The 14663-nt window shown below is 42.4% G+C and overlaps 1 protein-coding gene across 13 annotated transcripts in view; it reads left to right on the top strand.

Annotated features, from left to right (window-relative positions):
* Window positions 1-14663, top strand: part of TNIK (TRAF2 and NCK interacting kinase) — a 395669-nt gene that overhangs the window by 76341 nt on the left and 304665 nt on the right. For all 13 annotated transcript variants that reach the window (XR_009697107.1, XM_061168322.1, XM_061168319.1 and 10 more), the window contains exon 2: window positions 11119-11184. Coding sequence is in view for 12 of the 13 variants with exons in the window: in XM_061168323.1 (XP_061024306.1) it covers window positions 11119-11184 (66 nt within the window). In the remaining variant the exon portion in view is untranslated. The remainder of the gene's footprint in view (window positions 1-11118; window positions 11185-14663) is intronic.

Below are 14663 nucleotides of genomic sequence, written 5' to 3'. Positions count from 1 at the left end.
AAAGGATTTAAATACCTGTGTACTCAGATCGAGTACACCAAGTTAATGTTGTACATCCTTCTCGGGTTGCTCTTTTTAAAATTTTAATTTTCTAATCATCTAGGCCTATTTTCCCAATGTAAGCCAGAAGATAACAATTAACTATTATGCAAAAATCTTTGTTTTCGCTTGTAAGGAAATACACTTGACCCTTGGACAACACGGGTTTTAACTGCATAGGTCCGCTTATAAAGACTTTTTTTTCAATAAATAACCTACTATAGTTCTACATCATCCATGAATCCACTGATGTCGAACTGTTCCACTAATGTGGAAACGGAGGGCCAACTGTAAAGTCATATACAGATTTTCAGCCCCGCAACCCCTATGTTTTTCAAGGGTCAGCTATAATTTGGAACTAAGCTAAATGTGAGTGTGAATATAGTCTGTGAACTGAGAAAAATATATTTTGAAAAATCCCTTTCATCTATGTTAATATATACTTGTGAACTACTAAATTGATTGTCTCAGTGATATCAACTTGATGATGTGTGATAATTCTTGCTACATTGTTTCTGGGTATGAAATAAATTCACTTCTCAACCCAAGTACCTGACATGTACAACAGAATACTAGTGGCTACATCCTCCTTCCCTTCCTCAAAGTTCCTGCTCGCTTGCCTTCCAGGCCCACTGTTTGAAAGACAGTGAGTGATTACTTCGGTTTATTAAAGGATTTTATTGTACAGAGAAAGACTAGAAGTCAAAGGACTTGAACTCTTAACCTAAGTCTGCTACTAACTATTTGAGACCTTGGACATGCCACTTCACTTCTTTCTGTTGGAAAAACCTATGATTTTATGAGTATATAGGAGCTGCCTCGGTCTTACTTTGTTCTGTAAAAAATGAAGAGAGGGGTTTTATCGGTACAGTCTCAGAAACCCTTACTCCAGTTGTCAGAGATCTTATCACATTATGGCTTTTGGTGGTAGAACTGGTGATGTGGGGACCTAATTCATCCAGCAACTGTTAATATATTGTCTATAATGTCCCAGTCACTTATCTAGGTGGTAGGAACACTGCAATGAACAAAACTAGTATGATTCTTATTTTAGATTTTGCATTCTAGGATAATGATTATTAACAAACACCTCTGAATGCTTGGAATATGCCAGTCACTGCTTGAAATGTTTTCTGTATATTTTGTAATAACCCCAGGAAGTAAGGACTGCTGTCATCACTATTTTATAATTGAGGAATCTGAGGCACAGAGAAATTAAATGATATGTTTAAGGTCACAGAGCTAGGAAAAGGTGAAGGTGGGACCAGAATCAGGCTTTCTGGTTATAGTTTATGGTCTTAACTACTATGGTTTATTGCCTCTCACTGTCAATTAATTTGTTTACTCCAAGTAGTCAGTATCTTTGTAGCTCAACCATCCCCTGCCTCTACTACTGACAATGGTGTCATCTTGGGCAGCTTTTAGTGATACCAGAGCCAACGGCAGTGATAGTAGTGGCTTCTTTTTGTTAACCACTGCCATGCGTTGTGGGCGTTGGTATCGTGTGTAGTGGTAAAGAACCCGCCTGCGAATGCAGGAGACATAAGAGACGTGGGTTCGATCCCTGGGTCAGGAAGATCCCCTGGAGGAGAGCATGGCAACCCACCCCAGTATTCTTGCCTGGAGAATCCCATGGATAGAGGAGTCTGGTGGGCTATAGTCCATGGGGTCACAGAGTCGGACAATGACTGATGCAACTGTGCTAAATGCTTTTCTGATCCTCAGAACAATCCTCATGGTGGGTATTCCTTATGCTCCCTTTACAGTCTGGTCTTGGCTGCTGTCTCTACTGCAAACTATTTAACCTTGAGCAACTTACTTAAGTCTTAAAGCCTTTGTTTCATCCTCGGAAAATTGGGGTTAGTAATAGCTACTTGCTACAGTCACTTTGAAGATTAAATAGGAAAATGTATATAAAGCATTTAGGCCATTGTCTATCCCAGGGACAGCGATAACTGTTATAGCTAAGGTCTCACCTCTATTAATCTGAGGGTCCGGGGTTCAGATTTCATTCAATAGGCTGCCTCCTTGGGGACAGGCTGGAGCTGCTGAGTCCTGCTTGGAGCAGGGCAGCAGTAGCAGGCGTGGGGAAACCTGGTCCACTGCCTCTGGCCGCTGAGCAGCAGGTGGACCTGGGACCAGAACAGGAGGTGGAGAGGCTCTATTCCACCTGACCCAAGGGCTAGCGGCTACCACCATCGAGGACAGTGTCCCTTGAGGTCTGACTGGGACCATGTCCAAACACCAATACTATCTAGCCAAGTGCAGCTGTAGGGGCAGCTGGCATCATCGACTCAGCCTATCCCAGCACCACCCTTCCCACAGGACAAGCAGGGACACGTGCGGCTCAGGAGGTGCCCAGCTTGTATGGGACACGGCCTTGCAAAGACCACAGGCCAAGCGGGATTATCCCATTTTACAGATGGGTAAACCAGAATACGAGCAGTCACATAACACTAGCGGAGCAGAATCTCGACTTGAAACCTGACTTTTTTACACCAACCCTCTGATAGCTCTGCATGGTTTATATAGATGATCAAGTGAGAAAATTCAGCAACCAGTGTTTCATGTTATTATATATATAATTTTTTAACCTGAATTATTGATTGCATTTGAGAGGCATGTCTTGGGCAGTATGTTAATGAAGAGATCTGGGCTATATTGTAGATCTTCCAGGAATATACTCTGGGAGCACCTTGTCTTTTTCCTGCATGTCACTTGTCATCGTGATTTAATGACTGTGTATGTGTAGTTAATGTGCTCATGTCTATTCCTTCATCAGACCGGAAGCATCAAGAGGCAGGGCCAGCTTCCACTTCTGACATTAGGTGGGTGTGGAGGGTGCGGCTTCTCAGGTGGCGCTAGTGGTAAAGAACCCGTCCATCAGTGTAAGAGACGCCAGAGGTGTGGGTTAGATCGCTGGGTTGGGAAGATCCTCTGGAGTAGGAAATGCGACCCACTCCAGTATTCTTGCCTGGAAAAGTCCATGGACAGAGGATCCTGGTGGGCTACAGTCCATGGGGGTCACAAAGAGTTGGATACAGCTAAGTATGCCCGCATTGCACTGGAGGGTGTGGCTCGCACCCAGGGATTGAATGAACTCATTGTGGAAGGCAAGACCTTTGGCTCCTCAGACCCTCACATTAGAAGGGACGGTCAGTGAAAAATGATGGGAGGGACCTTGTCCGGCTGCCTGCGCATCACAGACTCAGATTGGGGGTGCTGAGTGCATCAGCACAGTGATTCCCAGTGCTCTGCTTCCTTTGGAATAATGATGGTGTTGAGAAGCCTGAAGCCTCAAGATAAATATGGAGAGTTCTCCTACTGTTCCTGTTTTCTTTGTTCTGTTTTGCTTTTGTAAGCATATGCTTGTCAGTTAGGGCTGGAACCGAACAAAACAGCTGCTAAATATGGTTCTAAGAGAAATAACATTTTGGTCTTTTAGTTTAGAGTAAGCACAGTCTTTTGGCAGATGTCAGTAGGGAATCTGGGGGGTAGACAGTCATTCTAGGAGCCCTATCAGTTGTCTGTATTCTGTGGGGGTTTATTTCACCCTGCCACAGAACTGGTGACCTCAAGTGAAAGACCAGTCACAGAATGGCCGTGAGAGGAGTTTGAGAGAAGGGTTATCTAGAATCGATTGCATACTCCCAATTTCTCTCTTGATTTCATTTTCAGAGGAGGGGGAAAGACTGGGAAGAATATGCATGATCTTTTATGATGCTAAAGAAGTAGTCATTCCTAGTTATATATTTAGGTTTGCTTTTCCCAGTCTTTGGGATTTAGTCCATATATGTTATTTAGTGTTCCAATAAATCCAGTGTCATTCAGGGGACCTGAGAGAATTAATGTATAACTCAGTGACTGGGAGTATTAACTCCTAGATCTTAAATCACTCCACCCTGCTGAGAAGTCAGACTCGAGCCTGTCAATGCCACCTGAATTTCATCAGCTGATAGCTGACAGAATGTTATTCCAGCATCCCAGGAAACCTCAAAATTGAATATGTCTTCCCAAGTGTCTCGCTAATTTCTAAAGAGACCCTTTTTTGTCCATAAATATCTGACCCTGTTTGTTATGCACTTGGTAGTCCTGGTTAACAAACAATTGGTTTTCTTTTACTGGCTTTATTATTAATAGTTGAAAATATTTAAAACACAGACTGAATTTTCCTCTGGCATATTCCTTGTATATTAAATGAACTCTTTTTAAAGAGGAAAAAGAAAGGAAAGAAAAGAGGTTAATATTTATTGATGTCTTATTTAGGCCCTAAATTAGTCTGGACACCTTCACAGTCTTCATAGTACAACCCTGTCTGGAAGATACTATTGTTTCCATTTTAAAGATGGAGAAGCTGAGACAGAGGGCAGTTTTTAAACTTGCAAGTTTTAATCAAGGGCTGGGAACGCTGATTCCATGAAGCAGATGGGGTACTGACGTGAAGAGTCCAGGGAATCTGACCAGTCACCCATCGATGGTGCAACCTTGACTAAATGCTTCCTCTTTCTGTGCCTCAGTTTCCTCCTCTGAAAGCACAGACAGCAACAGCATTCACTTGATAGAGTTGTGATAATGAAATAACCTATTCATGGAAAATGCTTAGAATAGTACCTGGCACATAAGTGCTCATAAAATGTTAGTGATTATTGCGATTTTTATTATTATGACTAACCAAATTTGCCTTCATTAGTACTTGCTGAAAAGTTACATTTTCTTTCATGGAACAGCTTGTCTTTTGATATGTTGTTCTATTTCATTATGAAGTAATGTAAACTACTCTACCTTAGAATTAAATTTTCTTTTCAGCCTTGCAGCAAAGGTTACGATCTGAATAAAGGCATATGTAGCCAACAGAGATTCCTAGATTCCTGACTTCGGTAAATGTCAACCATGTGCTCTTTTCTCCTTGGTGTATGTAACCTTCTTTCACGCTGCCCATCCTGGCTTTATGAGCTGCTAAGCAAATACGAGAGAAGAATTAAGCTGATTCTTGCCTCTTACCTTTCCTGTCTTTGTAACATGATCATTAGGCACAGTCTTCTCCTTGTTGCATTGTTCATGGTCACATCCTGACAAGCTGTCTTCTCTACTCACCTGAGGCACAGCTTACTCCATTGGGCCTTAGAATTTTCTTTAGAGCTGGGAATACCACAGGAGCTTATGCATGTGATGTGTGCATGCTCAGCCTCTCAGTCCTATCTGACTCTTTGTGATGCCATGAACTGCTGTGTCCATGGGATTTTCCAGGCAAGAATACTGGAGTGGGTCGCCATTTCCTTCTCCAGGGGTATCTTCTCAACCCAGGGATCAAACCTGCGTCTCTTGTGTCTCCTGCATTGGCAGGCGGATTTTTTTACCACTGTGCCACCTGGGAAGCCATACATGTGACAGTTTTGTGCAATTGGGAACTGGGTCAGGGTGTTGTGGAAGGGACAGTGTCTGGGACAGCTTTGTCTAGATGGAAAAAGAAATAAGATAAGTTTGTTAGACCTTTGGCTCTGCATTTTGATCCACCCCCTTTTTTTGATCCCCCCCTTTTTTTCTTAGCTTTTTATTTTGTATTGGAGTATAGCTGATTACCAATGCACAGCAGAGCAACTTAGCCATACATATACATGATCCCATTTTTTGCAACTTCCTTTCCTCATGTTGTGGAGCATGGGGAGTGGGACATCAGTCTTATTGGATAAAGAGTTTTGTCTTGTAGCTGTGTGTTGGATGCCATGCGAAGTGCTGGGAAACACTGAGGTAAATATGCTCCAGAGCCTGCTCTCAGGCCATTTGTAATGCATCAAGGGGGAGAAATGGAAGAGGAGATCACACTGTATGAGAGGGGTTATCATGGAGCGTGCTGTGGGTGCAGAGAGGCGGGGCACTAATTAGAGACAGGCTTCACAGAGGAGGAAATGGTGACCCACTCCAGTACTCTTGCCTGGAAAATCCCGTGGACTGAGAATCCTGGTAGGCTACAGTCCATGGGGTCGCAAAGAGTCGGACACGACTGAGTGACTTCACTTCACTTCACTTCACTTCCCAGAGGAGGTGTGATGCTAGGCCTCAAGGATGGGCTTGCCTCAAAGAGAATGGTAGGAGGAATAATCTTGGCAGGCAGAAGGCTGCAACACGAGGCTGGGACTGAGGGCTGGGCCTCAGAACGACAGATTCCTTACTTTCAATTTGAATTACGTTGTGTAGGATTTTAAACCGGGGTGTGTTGTGTGTAGAAATGTCTGTTTGAGGATGATTGGTGTGAAAGATTGAAAGGAGGAGAGAATTGATTGAAAGTAAATAATCCCAGTAAGAGATGGTGAGCCCTGTTGTATGAATGGATTGGAATAGATGGATATGGTGGACTTTGGGGCATAAAATCATGAGCACTTCGTGCAAAACATGAGTATGGAGCCCTGGGGTTGGCCAACCTTTAAGGGAGAGGCAGAAGAAACAACAATCTCTCTGAGAGATTGAGTAGTGTTATGGAAGAGGATGGAGAGGATGGATTCCAACAAGAGTGGTGACGCTCAGCAGTGTCAGAGCCTCATAGGGAACACCCAGGACAGGCTGAGAAGAGACCGTTACAAACAAGAGATCCAGGTTGCTGGTGAGCCATGGGAGAAATGACTTTAGAGTCCTCCAGGACTGGAGAACACAGCTGAACACTTACAATGCTCAAGCTGTATCATGATTCCCAGGGAAGGTCTCTAACATTTATATGCATTTGTGTAAGGGTATATGCACAGACATCCAGCTACCCAGGCTCTTGGATTCAGGGAGAAGGGTGGGGGACACTTAGCTGACAGTGTCAGCTGTCAGTTCGCGTGTTCATGAACAGTAGCTCTGCCTGTGCTCTCTAGGGTCTCAGAGAGCCGATTTCTTTCAAACACCATGACTCCGTGCCATTTTGTCTTATTACTGTAGCATACTGGAGTAGGTAGATGCCTGGAGACTTTGCTTTCAATTGCAAGTGAAAGTGTTAGTCGCTTAAGTCATGTCCGACTCTTTGCAGCCTAATGGACTGTAATCCACCAGGCTCCTCTGTCCATGAAATTCTCCAGACAAGAATACTGGAGTGGGTTGCCATTTTCTTCTCCAGGGGATCTTCCCGACCCAGGGTTCGACCCCAGCCAGGTCTCCTGCATTGCCGGCAGATTCTTTACCGTCTGAGCCACCAGGGAAGCCTCATTTCTGGCCACAATGCTTATAGTGCTCTCCACTACTGAGGCGCTCACTGTCCACCTGCTGGGAGTGTAGGCGACTAGCGATACCGGGAATTGTCCTCGGCTGAAAGAATATCCCTTCACCCAAGATCATCACCTCTGGGACTGGGCTGGGGGACAGCCTGCATGCAATGACTGGTCATTGGAGGTGAGGGAGAGGTCCCTGTGCCTCAGGGTAGGGTCATCCTGAAGAGTCATCCTGGCTTCAGAGCACCTGTGGGAGCAGATGGAATCTGTATTCCTCCCCGTTGCTCTAATTCCTTCATCTGCTCAGTCCAGACCCTGTTCACTGGCTCCCCACTGGTGTTGATTCTGAGGCACACCCTGACTAACTCCCTCTGTGTAAATCTCAGCCATTCTCAGAGTCTGTTTCCTGGGGAAACACCCTAACTTGATGACTGTTTCTGGTTTAGTTGCCTACCCAAGAGGAGTTGCCATCATACTCTGTAGTCCCTCTGACCTTTGCTTCTGAGCCCCCTCAGTATGTACCCCCTCTCTCCAAGCCGCTGGAATCAGAATCCTGGCATTGAGTCTTCTTGAATCTGGTTGGCGGGGCCACCTGCCTGTGAATGGACTATTTGAGGAGGGGAAGGAACCTAGAAGTCAGCTGCTTGGCTCCTCCTGAGACCTCCCCGTTAAACCCCAGTCCCAAGGAGAGGTTTGTGAGGTAGGGTGACCCCTTGCTGTAGAAGGGTGTTCCTACTCTGTGCCCTCTTTTTGCTTCTGCCTCCCTTTCCACCACTCTCCCCTGCTTCCCAGGCTCCTTAAGGCAGTTAGTAGTCACCACCCTCTATCTTGGGGCTTCCCTTGATATTTCAGTTGGTAAAGAATCCACCTGCAGTGTAGGAGACCCTGGTTCAATTCCTGGGTCAAGAAGATCATGTCTACTTTGTAGAGTTCTTCCCAGGGTTACAGATAATACATGTAAGTGTGTTGAGCACATAGTAAGGGCTCAATAAATGAACGCATTCATTCATTCTTTCATTCACTCATTCAACACTTCCTGAGGATAGGCTACCCACTCCAGTATTCTTGGGCTTCCCTTGTGGCTCAGCTGGTAAAGAATCCACCTGCAATGCGGGACACCTGGCTTCAATCCCTGGGTTGGGAAGATCCCCTGGAGAAGGGAAAGGCCATCCACTACAGTATTCTGGCCTGGAGAACTCCATGCACTGTTTGGGGTTGCAAAGAGTCAGACATGGGATTGCAAAGAGTCAGACACGACTGAGTGACTTTCACTTTCCCTTTCATCCTACATCTCCTTTCTTTTGTTCTTCTTTTTTTTTTTTACATCAAGAAAAATGAATGTTGAAAACAGTCGAGATATTTAAAGCAAATGTAGAACCTCTCGAAATTTATTGCAGAAACACCACTGAGCAAACAAACTCCTGGGAAGCGCCGCTTAGAAACAAACAGCAGCTGCCACCATGTGTGGGCCTCTCTCCCCCACCCCCATTTTCCTCACTTCTTTCTAATTCCGTTTGTTATAAAACCTACTGCTCTAATGGTCTAGTAGTTTAACAAACACCATTTTTCTTTCCCATCTTGAGGCGCCTCCAGTGACTTTTAGCTCTGGGGTCTCCATGCTCAGAGCTCTAGGCCCTTTCTTTGTCCTGTCTTATGATGCTGTCTGGGACTTATGGTGCTGTCTGGGACTTTATCAACACTTCCCTGACCAAGTGAGGCAGAGATGGAATTTCTGGACTTCTCCATCAGTCTGGAGTGGGGTTTCTTGCCTTCGTGGCTTTATAACAATGGATAATGCTAATTCCAGTTTTGTGAGTGACTTAAGTGCTTTAACTGTTTCTTTGTCTTACTATTTTTCTTAACTTGTTTTCTCTGTGGGATTTTTTTAAATGCATAATTTAAAAGAATATTTCTATTTATTTATCTGGCAGGGTCTTAGTTGTGGCACATGGGATCTTCGATCTTTGTTGTGGCATGTGGGAGTCTTTAGGTTCTCGGGATCTTTTATTTACTTATTTTTCAAAAAATTTATTTATTTGACTGTGCTGGGTCTTAGTTGTGACATGGGAGATGTTTTAGTCGGGACAGGCGGGCTCTTAGTTGCAGCACATGGGACGTAGTTCCTTGACCAAGAATCGAAACCGGGGCCACTGCACTGGGAGTGTGGAGTCTTAGCCACTGGACCACGAGTGAAGTCCCTCTGTGAGGGATCTTTGAAGGCACATCGTAAAGTGCTTTTCTTGGGCCTGACTTAATGAAAGCTGTCACTTTAATGAGCTCTAACTTGTCACATTAAACTCATTTATCTTATTCTCCATGAATATGAGCACTTTTCCCTTTAAATGTTATAGAGGTGTGGGATTCCTCGGCTTAAAAACAATTCCTATTAGATTGCTGACTATGGGCAGGTGGGTGCTAACCCCTCACCTGCTCTTTCCCAGGACTCTCCTGGGTAGATGTCATCCCCGTTTTGACTGCATAGAGACTGAATTGCTCTTCCAGGGGATCTTGGATTCAGGCAGCCATACCAGCCAGAGCTCGTGTTCAGCCCAGGTCTGTCTGAACCTAAAATCCAAAAAGGTCTGTCTAAAAACCTAAAAGGTCTGTCTGAACCTGTCCGCTCTGCCGCTCAGCCACTGTCATGCCATTTGGCAGTGCTGCGAAAACCTGTTGACTGGAGATGGGAAATGCTTTTTAGGTCAGAGGTTGAAGTCTTTTTCATTTGTCCCTCAGTATTTGTTGTTGTGTGTGTTGTTTTATGTGTGTGTGTGTTTTAAGTGAGCTAATGCCTAACGTTTAAAAATGAGGAGATCTCACATTATGCAAAATGTTCAATTTCATTTCAGAGAAATTTTTAGACCTGGTAAGACTGTGCTCATAGGTTGAAGCGACAGCTGTTGGTTCCAGCTAGGCACCCCCCTCCACCTACAAAGGAGACATGACTTCCTCATCCTGCCACAGGCCTCCGTGGCCCTCCTCACTCTTTTCGGTTACTTGCTTGCCCTCTGTGGACATGTGCGTTTGTGATTCCTGATCTAGGCCTTTAAAGAAATCATTTCTCTCCAAGTAGGAATCAGAAGAGATCAAAGTCACTTTGTGCCTGTGAGTTGAATTTTATAGGCTTTGATTTTTCTTTTTGACTTTTGGTGTTAGTAATTAAGGAATAATAAACACAATTTTTGGATATTTACTGAGCACGGGAACATTTAGTGACTCTCAGGTTTGCAGACACCTGTTCGTGGGTAAGAATGTGCGTCGTTCTCCAGTTTCCTTTGCATTCTGGGTCCTGCCGGGACCCTCCAAGTCCTGCAAGAACTGGAGGCCATCTGCAAAAGCGTGTTTTGCAGAGGCAGCATTGTCAGGAAGGGAGATGAATTCAGAGGAATACCTTCTGAGAGAGGAAGTTAGGTGGATTCCATTTTCTCTTGAAAACTGTTGACTACCTCTGGAGGATTGCCCCACAGTATAGTAGCGCTCCTCTCTCAACTGCCAGTGTTCAACAGAGGGAGCAGATCAGAAATGTCAAAGAGAAAGATCTTAAGAATTAGAACTCCCTTAGACTGATGTGTCTTTCATTTTATGCCAATGTACCTACAAGTGTATTTCCATTTGACAGTACAAAATGCGTTAATTCTTTTTTTTGTTTGTTTCCATGAAAGTCTTGTCTCCTTTTGTCTGATTTAAACACATCTCATAGAAGTGTAAAATAGAAACAAATGGATTTTGTCTCATTTCATGGCTGCAGCTGAATTAAACTTTAATACTCTTTAATATTAACATATGAGAGCCTCCTCAAAGCTGTTATTTATTTACTAATTTTAAATGTGCATTTGCTTTTGATTAAGACAACGGCTAGAGTATTGTTTTGAATTTTTATTGTTTATTTCTTTTCTTTCAGGACCCCGCAGGAATCTTTGAATTGGTGGAACTTGTTGGCAATGGAACATATGGACAAGTATATAAGGTAAGTTCATTGAGCTTGAACGTGGCTCATGTGTGGTTTCGGTTCATAAATGCTGAATAGCAGTACTGTCTGTTCTCACTCATACGTGTCTCATAACAGATTTAAAATGAAATAATATACTTGTTAATTGACTCTCCATCTTTTTAAATGAATCTGTAGTCCCATTGCCTAAACTGGATTCTGGGGTTTGGGCATTTCCATTCATTATATGTTACAGAGCTTGTATCTGACGCGTGAATTCTGACGGTACGTACTTGAAGCTCTCTGAAGTGTTTAGTTTCGTTAATCGCTGCCAGAACTGGTTTTTAAAGGCGCGAATGATGCTATTTACTTTAGAAATTTAAACTATTAAAGTATCACAGCTGGAAAAGGAGATTTGCTACTGGCCTAGGGCATGAGTTAAATGAGTTTAGTGAACAGTGTTAGGAGAACACTGGCTGACTCACAAACACAGGACTAATGGCAGCAATAACTCTTACAAAATAGGAAATAATTAAAAGCTAAACTTGAGGTTGAGTTGAGGAATAAAATGTTCTTGTTCTTATACTAATTTTTGCTTTCAGGTTCACCTTAAACATGCTTTTAAGAGATATTTTCTCCAAGTAAATGACCTAAAAATGTGATTGTTTAGAAAAGTGTCTTGATTCTCCTGATTATCAAAAGAAAATCGAAATTACCTTTTTGAACTAAAGCTCGGGGGGTTTTAGTGAATGAGCTATTGAAATAAATGCCTTCAATACAGACCAGTTGTTTCCTCATGATTATTTTAAGAGAAATATCTATCACTTTTCCTGAGTGGTAATGATATGGGATGGCATTTCAACTGTAAATTCTGTCTTGTTGTTCTATTTCTTAAAAATTTCCTTCTTTGAATCTTAAACATCTCTTAGTTGATTAAATTATTGAAGTCCACCAGATTGTAATATTTTCAGTGCTACAGAATGTCAAAAGTATATGTGTGTGTGTGTGTATATATTTAAGTGTATGTAAATTATAAACATTTTAACTTTTTTTTTTTTTTACCAGTTGGTACCCTTTGGTGTCCACTCGGGAAAATTTCACTCTTGCAAAATATGATTATTTCCTAAAAGGTCAACACCCTGCAATTAGAAAGAATGTAGTCTACCCCAGCTGTTCACTTGATGTTTATCCTGTCTGACACAAGAAAGAAAGGTGTCTCAGCAAATGCTTTTAAATACTTTCAATGAAGATAATTAGATTGGAAGATCATGTTATTGCCTTTTGAGAAATTGGATTGAACTTGCGAATTAATGTGAGCTAATGAATTAAGCCCTGATTTAGGCAGAAAATTACTTCTGATTTGCTGTCAATATGGAGAAGCAACTCTGTATAATGCTGTTGTTTTTATAGCACCGTTCCATCATGCTATGCTTCCCACCTGTAGAATGCACATTTGGAAGGTGATTCACAGCTTTGTCCACTAATCTAAGAGGTGGACTATACACTCCTGCAAGAGAGGATAATCACAAGATAAGGATTCTCAATTAAGGATGAGAATGTTTGGAAAATCCAAAATGAGCCCTAATTTTTTTGGTACCTGAGGGAAAAAAAAACAAGTGGCAAGAGGTCTCAGCTCTTTAGAGAGGAAAGAAATACACCAACTGAGTTGCTAACACTGTTGTTCTAAAGGGTGCTCTTCTCTTTGTGGTTGGTTCAGAAGTTTGGCCCCTGTCAAGCTGAGGGGAGACTGCAACGCTGGCCACGGTGATCACATTGGATTTGCAGACAGGAGACTTGGTTCCTTGTGCTAGCCCTTTGTGGTGTTTTGTGGTACCATAGCTTTCCTGTGCAATAGTCAAGTGAGAGTGTTGCTATAGATGCTTTGGGGACTTGGAATGATTTATCTGAAGAATTAAACCTCCATACCCAGTTAAGGATTGGGTTTCTAGGCAACCCAGATGACATTAGGTGGCACCCCCTCCAGGACAGAGACACCTGGGTTTCCTGAGTCACTAATCCAATCCTACCGTTACTCTGAGCTCTGAAGGATTAAAGCTTAATAAAACTGCCAGACCGGATTTCAACTATACATGAACTTAAAGAGAAATAAGTTAGAAAGTGATTGTTCACATTATAAGTTATGTTTAACCTTTATGGAATAGGTATATTTTTAAAATACTGTACACATCAATATAAATTTTATAGCCCTAGAAACAGATTTCTATATCAAAAATTCTATGATACTTTCTTGACATTAAATATTAAATCTTTTAATTTTTGTAACTCTAGCTTTTGTTGTTCCTAGATATAAAATGCGGTATAATTTTATGAACAATGATGTGGATGTAGCCTTTCTTTTCTGGAAAGATTCTTCAAAGTTTCTTTTAATAAGTTGTCCTAAAGGAGTCATAATATAATTTTATTTACAAGTAGTTTTTTTAAGATGTAGAATCTTTAAAAAAAATTAATTATTTATGTTTTGGCTGTGTTGGATCTTCATTGCTCCTTGGGCTTTTCTTTAGTTGCAGCAAGGGGGGGCCACTCTCTAGTTGCAGTATTCAGGCGTCTCATTGCAGTGGCTTCTCTTGTTGCAGAACACGGGCTCTCAAGTGCTTGGGCGTCAGTAGTTGTGGTTCCCGGGCTCTGGAGCACAGGCTCAATGGTTGTGGTGCACAGGCTTAGCTGCTCCACGGCATGTGGGATCTTCCTGGACCAGGGATCGTGTCTCCTGCTTTGGCAGGCTTCTTCTCTACCACTGAGCCACCAGGGAAAACCTACAAGTAGTTTTTTAAGAAGCATACTTAATTGAATAAACAAAAGTATATGTAGATATTAAGAGAATGTTTCTTGGAGTATATCTTCATTTAAGCCACATACATCTAGATGTGGAAGTATATTTTATATAAAGGTCATTTAGTTACATTTAGCTTTTCGAAGTAGCTTCTAGTTTTACTCCCAGGTCTCACTTGGTCTCTCTGTCCTTGGAAAGTTAGATTTGTTTATCTTTTGCATTTTGGTCCTGTGTGGTCATGTGGCAATTCAGTATCTGTTTTTTGCTTTACTTACTGGACAGTATACATAAATAATGAAGAGTATAGAGTCTCTGTCAGGGTTTTTTTTTTTTTTTTTTTAAATGAGGAAATCATCTTCTTGGGCCTATAAAAGTGAAAAAGTGAAGTCGCTTAGTCATGTCTGACTCTTTGTGACCCCATGGACTGTAGCCTACCAGGGTCCTCTGTCCATGGGGATTTTCCAGGCAAGAATACTAGAGTGGGTTGCCATTTCCTTCTTGGGCCTATGGCTCCCATTAAAAAATAAACCAAGAAAAGGCCACATACCTGCTTGCTGGAGACTTTGGCTGTTCATTAGCATGCCGTTTATTGGGACCTGATGAAATCCAGTTTCATCACATTTTTGTTAAAATAGAGTAATTGTTTTAATGGGTCCAAATAATTGTTTAGTGTTCATCGCTAAAACACCACTAAATCTTAGCCACAGTTTTCAAAAAATGAATGTTC

The sequence above is a fragment of the Dama dama genome, chromosome 19 (assembly GCF_033118175.1).
Source record: "Dama dama isolate Ldn47 chromosome 19, ASM3311817v1, whole genome shotgun sequence".
Lineage (NCBI taxonomy): Eukaryota > Metazoa > Chordata > Mammalia > Artiodactyla > Cervidae > Dama > Dama dama.
Note: the sequence above shows the minus strand (reverse complement) of the source record. Positions and strands in the feature narration are given on the sequence as shown.